The sequence below is a fragment of the Lolium rigidum genome, unplaced genomic scaffold (assembly GCF_022539505.1).
Source record: "Lolium rigidum isolate FL_2022 unplaced genomic scaffold, APGP_CSIRO_Lrig_0.1 contig_70744_1, whole genome shotgun sequence".
NCBI lineage: Eukaryota > Viridiplantae > Streptophyta > Magnoliopsida > Poales > Poaceae > Lolium > Lolium rigidum.
In genome coordinates, this window is record NW_025901459.1 from 1 (window position 1) to 7,945 (window position 7,945).

The 7,945-nt window shown below is 49.1% G+C and overlaps 1 protein-coding gene across 1 annotated transcript; it reads right to left on the reverse strand.

The window, feature by feature from the left end:
• Positions 1–5,318: 5,318 nt before the first annotated feature.
• Positions 5,319–7,482, reverse strand: LOC124682213. Its single transcript, XM_047216945.1, has 3 exons — positions 6,997–7,482; positions 5,908–6,915; positions 5,319–5,745 (listed from the first exon to the last, which is right to left on the reverse strand). The coding sequence occupies exons 1-3, from the start codon at positions 7,313–7,315 to the stop codon at positions 5,507–5,509; spliced, it is 1,566 nt and encodes a 521-aa protein (XP_047072901.1). The 5' UTR covers positions 7,316–7,482; the 3' UTR covers positions 5,319–5,506.
• Between the last annotated feature and the right edge of the window lie 463 nt (positions 7,483–7,945).

Genomic DNA, 7,945 nt, shown 5'->3' on the forward strand with positions numbered 1-7,945 from the left:
CACATTGAGTACCCGTGAACATTGACCTGCCTAAGGCCATCTCCAACGGGCCGACGCATTTTGGATGTCTAAATTATCCACGGGTATCCGTTTACATCGTCTGACGGACACAGAAATGGTCGTGCGTCCGTTTGTGTTGGGGGTGGCTTCAGCGGACTGACGCATTTCCGGCGGGCCAGTTTAGTTTCAGAAAATTCAGAAAAGAGGTTGTAGCCTCAAATTAGTTCAAATTTGCATGAAATTATACATCAAATTGAGGTCTGAAATAAGTTCATCAAACTTTGCACATGGTAAAGCGCAAAGTGGAGTCCAAAGGGACACAACAAGGTTTGAACAGCATAAAAAGTCCAAAAGGAGGTCATGGTGCTGGACGCATGGCGCCGGTGATCAGGCGTCTCGCGCGTGGATTTCGGCGTGCCTCTTCATGAACCAGGCCCTGGTGTCGTCGTCGATGCTGCTCAAGTTGGCTAGCATGATCCTTGTGTCCTCTACACGGGTCTTGGCCGCGGCGTCCATCCTCCTGACCTCGGTGTCACGCAATTAGGCCTCGGTGTCTGCCTTTTTTGCCTCGACGTCCATCCTTTGGACCTCAATGACCTCTTTCGTGAGGTTGAGGTAGATGGCAGTTGCGTCCTCTTTTTTCAGACGCTTCTTCTCGTCCCTAGCAGCCATGGCCTGTGCCTCTAGGGCTAGATCGGTCTTGGTAGCCTTATGGCCTCGAGGACATGGTGGAAGGGCTTGACGGCCATGATCGTCGTCTTCGCCGTCGAGGTTAACCGTTGTCCCATTCTTCAGGGCTTCATCGTAGGCCGCAAAGCTTGTCTGCCACTTTTGCGTGCCCTTTAGCTTGTCCCAACAATGGACCATATGGTAGCCTTTCTTATGCACTGTCTTGAACCTCTCCAAGGCCCGGGATACCTATAATCACGCCAACACCGCTAATGTACATAGAATGATGTAAATATAACATAATGATGATGGTTGTGTCTTGTTTACCATTGAAATCACGCCAGCGCCGCTAACAGGGTGGTTGATAGTATGTTCGACGGCCGAGCAGAACTTGCTTGTCTCTTGTTTGATGTAGTTCCATCTTTTTCTGATGGACTCTTCCGTGCGAGGGCTTGGGATGTGGTAGGGATCGTGCATCTTTCTCTCGTTGTACTCCTGCATGCCCTTGGCCTAGTACACCTTGCCCTTTTGTTGGGTGCCATTAATACATTCATGGCTTGTTGCCAACCACGCGTCGCACAAACACTTGTCCTCGTTGTCGATGAATCCTTGTGTCCTGTGGCTCTCCCTCTTCTTCTTGGTATCATTTCCCGTGGTGAGGACAGGCCCTGTTGGCGCGTTCTCAAACTCGTCGACGCACACGGGTGTTGGCTGCGTGGGCTGGGTGGAGAACAGCTGTGCGCCATCAATGTCATCTGCATCTTGCGTCGGTGTACATTCATCATGCGGGCCTTTCCCGGACCCGACGTCGCCAACAAAGCCGCCGCCGTAGATCATGGCCTCGATGTCTTTGTCATGCCGGTCCTTCCAATAGGCCTACGAATCACCGGACGTCAGATGCATGACATACGGCAGTCGCACACATCGAGAGAGCTCACGTACCGAGTCGTCCATCATCAGGGCAGATGGTGCCATTTCGTCAAATAGGATGCGGGGCACCGACATGCTTTCCTCCGGCGGCAGCTGACGCGCCTTGTGTATCGCGCTCGGGCACGAGTCACCGCTTCTCGACGCCCGGTTGAGGTCGGGAACCGGCGCCCCGTTGAACTGCACCGGTGCCACGCCGGAGGTGAACCGCGAAGCCGGGTGGGCCTGCAAGGGAGCGGGAGTTCTAGGACACAGCTGGGAACTTACCGAGCTCACCGACGAGGCTAGAGGAGCGACGTCGGCGATCCCCTCTCGCTTGACGAGCATGTACGCCTCTGCTAAGCTCGGATGGAGGCCTACTTCGGCTTTCAGCTGCATTTTCCACGCCTGCTGGCTGGCCTCTAGGGCGGCGGCCGCTGCATTCCTGTCCTTCAGGTTCCTACGTCGACCGGGACGCTTCGCGGCCTCGACGCCTTTCTCCTCCTTAGACAACACCTTCTTTGCCGTCTTTAGCTTAGCGTCCCGGCCTCCGGTGGTGGCCCGCTTTGCTTCCACCGGACCCGCGGGCTCCATTGTGGCGGTGGTCGTGGCTATGGGGGAGTGTGGGGCGGCGGCGGGTGCGAGGGTTACCTCAGAATCCATGGTGGTGGTTGCGGTGGTGAGGACGTCCATCGCTTCAGGACTGCGCGCCGGTCTACTTTGATTTTCGTGCGGGGAATGGCCACTGGCGGGAATATTATCGGCCTCCCTCCCACTGACGCGCGCGCCCTAAGTAAGTTTCGGCGGACAATCGACGGGACCGCGGAGCATCCGCGGAGACGCAAACCTGACGCATACTTGGGCCAGGTTTGCATCGCCGCGGACGACCCGGTCACTTTGTGTTGCCCCGCTGGAGGAGGGCCCAGACACATTTTTGGTCAGGGCAGACGCAAACGGTCGCTCAACGTCCGTTTCCGTCACCCCGTTGAAGATGCCCTAAGCTTACTTTGTAAGAGAGGAAAAACGTCTCTGAGATTTATCAAAATTTGAATATATATAGAAACTAATAGCATCTACATCATCTAAATTTTGACATACTATCTCAGACAAACAGAAGGAGTACAAAATTACATGCAAATCTTTTAAATCAAGAAACCTGAAAACCCGAGCATCAAGCATGAGGATGACGCGGGAGCGGCAAGAGGAAACGACATGAAGGTTGTTACTAGATTTTGGGAGGCGGGAAGTTGCAGGTTTGTAAATTCGTAACCAAATTCAAAGGCAAGTGTAGCAGAGGTTGGGCATTGGGTGACGGGATATGAAAAGACGTGCACAAGCTTTGTGTTAGTTGCGACCTGCAGGCTCTCCTAAAAGCTGAAAAGGGAGGATGCTTTGGTTATCCACAAAAGGGAAAAAAAATCTCCCAGCTAGGGCTTCAGTTTACCAACCCATTTCACTTTCTTCGTGAGTGAATTATCTCAAAATAAATTATTGGTAGTACATTGCAAGAAATAGACGGAAGGTTACAAAACCTTCTCCGTCTGTCCAGAATGTACAGAAAATTTTGAAATTAGATGCAACCATCGGCACCCGTTCCGTTACCCAGTTTCGTCATCAATGCGATGCAGCTAGCAAAGTGACACTGACACACCCCGCCGGCCAAGCACGCGATGCAGCTGCAGCGCATCAATGCCAAAGCAAAGCACGACCGAGTACACTCCGTCTTTTCAGGGCCCGCACGAGTACGCCTCGCTGCATTGCCATTCGACAAAGCTTGGCCAGCAAACTCCTAGGCTAGCCCCGTGTGGCGTAGCAAACGGGCCGTGTTTGGTGCACATTCCAGACAAGGCAATCCTTACTCACAGCCCGAACCACAATGCACATCCCAAACAAAAAAACATATCATATCATACTTCCATTTTTTTCTTTCATTACTTACTCCAATTTTTACCAAAATAATTGGTACCAAAACTCGGGGCAGATTTTTTTCCTTTTAGATTTGACAGTCACAAAATATGAACCCAGCAGTAAAATTATGACATATTGTTTTATGAATTTTTTATTTAATATGAAGGCAATAGTTTTCCCTTATCCATTAATCAACAAGAGGATGTCCAGTCAATTAGAGAAAAATCGGGTGAAAATCATACAACAAGGTCTAAACCTATATGAACACAAACACCACTGGTTCAAGCCCACTCGAAATCCAAGAACAACATGACCACAACCACTGTTGCCGGGGCCGAGGAAAAACATCCTCAGAGGTGCCAACCATGCAATTACAAAACAAAGGGAAACCTCGATTGACCTGTTCCGCACAGCTAGTCGGTGTCCCATCACTTTTAAAGAGAAGATGACGCCGCTGTTGTGCTAGGAGCAAACCTAGGATGCTCCCGCAGAGGTGAAGAAGTGTTGCGTGTTTCACAAGACTTTGTGCCAAAAGCGACACCAGACACGCCAATGACCAACATCGAGAGAAACCTCATCACCCACACGGCATAAGGTCAAACAACCTCAACGTTGTTGAACTTTCGGAGGTGCCAACCTGACTTTGAACGCACCATTGATCCATGCGCGATCCACGAGACCACCTTTCGGGGCCGTTCACTCCCAAGCTGCAATGTCGCATGACCTAGTTGTTTGGAGCCATGCTGATGCTGCACAGAACAGCTACCTGCATACCACAGTTGCAAGACCACGTTCAAGGCCGCCGCATCGACATACTACCACACCGCCCCTATGGGACGCGTCGACCGAGCCCACAACCCCACTACACTCAGACCTCCAGATTGTCCCACACATGCAAAGCCATAGCTCTGCCCCATAGAGTCGTTGTTGCATAGCTTCCCGGGGCTGCCTCGTCCACCATTAAACCTTGACGTAGAAGGAGCTCCGCGCAATAGTCACCAGCTGGTTCCCCAAAACGACACACAAAAGGGTGGAAGCGATGGAGATGCGGACGTTATCCGCTCCGATGAATCAGAGCAGGTTTCACCCGAAGAACCCGCCCCTTTTTATATAGAGGAATGGTGTAGGACGACACAACCAAGGAGGAAAAAGATGCCCAACATGCCATTTGTCGCCGGCACCGACCTCAGTGTCCGAAGCTCCTCCTCTTCCATTTCTCTCATAACTTACTGCATTTTACCAAAATAATTGGTACCAAAACTCGGGCAAGGTTTTTGTAGATCCGACTCTGCCACAAAATGTTAGCCACTAGAGCCTTACCTGCCGCGCAGCAAGCCTCGGTTGCCGACCACACCCTGCATATTCATGCATCACACATTCACACCGCCTGCCTTCCAGCGCACCAAGGCCTACCTAGCCGAGCCACTAGAATCCCCTCCACAGCCACCCGGGCGAGGCCAGCGGCGGTGTTGAGGGCGACCGAGGGGTGCAATGTGGCGGTGGCGAGCAAGGGTTGCCCCGTGTCGCTCGTCTGGAGCAACAGGTTCAAAAGGTCTATAGGGGTAGACGTACAGAATGTTTGAGCAACATTTTATGAAACGGAAACACTTTTGTATTTGTGAAATATAAAAATCAAATAGCAAAGAGGTTGTGCACAGACATTGCTTCCATGAGAACTTGCTACTCCAGAAGTTTATGTACACAATAGCACCACATTTCTTTTCTTTTATAGTTTTATTAAAGGAAGCACCACATTTCCACGAAGTACATGCAGGTTAATATCTATATCTATAAGAAGAAGAAAAATGTCTGGCTATCAAAATCAAAAGCTTGCTAATGCTAACTAACTACACCGCCTAAAGCAGAAACAAAAGGGGTATTCCGACTGTGATTTCAGCCGAGTATACCACCGGATAATATTTCTATCGATAGAGATGAGACGTCACCACTCTATATATGCATTCTAAAAGGACCATTTCTATACCACAGCTCATCCAGACAAGCTGATGCTACTGATTTATGATCAGTGCGCTGTCTCAGAATCAAGACATGCAATACACTCTGAAGGCTCGGCGAGGCCGTAGACATCCTCGATGCAGCTGCTGTGGAACGTATGGTGGCATGCCAGGACCGCCACCACTGGGGGAGCCAAAGGATCATGAGCCGCAGCCCCCTGTGTCCGGAAAGCGAGGTCGATCTTGCAGAGCGCACACCTTGTTCCCAGTGGCTCCGGCTCTGGCACATCGTCATCCTCAAATAGAGCTGAAATTGTAACAGGGCAATTATTATGATTAAGTCAACATGCACAGGGTTAGACAGTCATCGAACTAGGGGACATGCCTGCCTGGCATCGAGAAAGATACAAATACAATTAGAGTAGTCTAGTTTTCTTGTAGTTATTTTAGTTTTGCGAAGTAGAATTACCAGGACCCTTGATGTGAAGTTCCGATTGTGAATTCGCCAACTTAAATTGCTCCAGCAGCTGCTCCTGCTGCCTGATTAACAACGCCCTCCTGTAAGCAGGATGTGGGGGAACTTTGGGGGGGTCATTCATATTCCCGATTTCTAGCTTTGGTACGACTACTGGGCCTGTCGCACCAGCAGGCACACTGGCCTGGCTTGTGGGCAGAGGCATCCTGGTAAACCTCTGTTGATTATTTGTTTGCAAGTGTTGTCTGGGCAGTGTTACAACAGGTGCACGTAACTGATTGACCTGTCGCGTTCTGTTGTCAATAGCTTCTGTACTGACTGGAGCAACAAACTGGTTGACTTGGCGTGTTCTGTCGCCAATAGCTTCTCCAATGACTGGAGCAAACGAATGACCGGGAAAAACTGGAGCAAACGAATGATCAGGAAAAGCTGGAGCAAACGAACGATTGATCTGCCGTGTTCTGTTGCTATCAGCTTCAGGAAAAACTGGAGCAACCGAATGATTGATCTGCCGTGTTCTGTTGCCAACGGCTTCAGGTAAAACTGGAACAAACGAATGATTGATCTGCCGTGGTCTGTTGCCAACGGCTTCAGGATAAACTGGAGTAACCAACTGATTGGCTTGCCTTCTTTCTCTGACAATAGCATCTGTGGTGGCTGGAGCAACTGAGTGATTGACTTGGCTTGCTCCACTGGAAGTAGCTTCTGCAATGGCTGGAGCAACCGACCGATTGACTTCGCTGGTCTTCGGAGTCCCAAATTGCAGCTGGCGTGCAAGCAATGGAACAACACTGGCAGAATCCTTTCCAGTTTCAGTTTCTGGCTCCCTCGTAAGCACTGGAGCAGCTAATTTAGCACCCTGGCTTCTGATAGTAGGATTCATTTTTGAAACTACATCAGAAGAGCTCTTGCCACTTTGCAGTTTCTTTGGTAGAGATGGGATGACAGGCCCGTCCAACTGGTCACCCTGACTAGCGCATTCTTCATTTCTGTTGTTCTTACCTGAATAAGTAATGAATCTAATCAAAACTATGAATACAACATGAAAGATAAAAATGAGGACAAAAATGCTCTAGTTCATACCACTGCGAACATTTCTATTACTTTTTGAAGCTGAATCTTTAGCAGCCTGTGAGGAAGTAACTCTGGACCGCTTGGCAGTAGGGTTGGTTGCAGGAGGGCTTGCCCGTTTCAGCTCTTCACTCAGAACAGCAGGCTGAGTAAGAGGCTTCCAAGCAGATTTAGTCACTCCATGAGGGGTTCGAGCACGGGTTACAGTGGGTCGTGATGCAGCTAACTGAATGCTAAAGCAAGCATCTGGAGTACTTTTGCGGCTGCTTGTGCTATCGACTCTTTCCTTTTCACCAGGTGTAGCAGCAACTGCGGGAGGTAACCGTGTCATAGACCGAGTAACAGGGCGATACACCTTCTGGTAAGCAGGTGTGCTGCATGATGGCTCAGAGTGGCCAGCATTGCTGCTCACTGGAATGAAAACAAAAGCAAAAGGTTACAAATATGTCATGTGGAGGTGTACTGTTACGTGATATTAACTTGATGAAGTGAGAAGGCAATGGCTTTGTAAAATTATTGAAACCTTCCTTGGAAACACAAATACTAAACTTTAGGCCACTTGCAACTTAGTAAAATGAAAAACAGTACCCAACAATATATAGGTTTGCCTGTATCAAAGGCTGGCATTTGTACAGATCGACCGAGCTTTAAAATATTAAATACAGTATCATACAAATGGATTATGTAACATGGGGATAAACTACACAATGAATAAATAGATACTCATAATCTGTGAAGACAAATTCATGAGCAAGATGAATTAATTTGAAAAAAAAAAATCACCAGCTATGGTAGAAATGTAACATCAGTGCATCATTATACCTATGAAACCTGAGAAACTAATCCATACCGGGAAACAACTAATTTTGACCATTCTGATATCTTTTTCAGGATTCCAGCATGGATACATGACTTGTGCACACTACTAAATGGAAATCAATGTACCAGCAATCCAGCATAA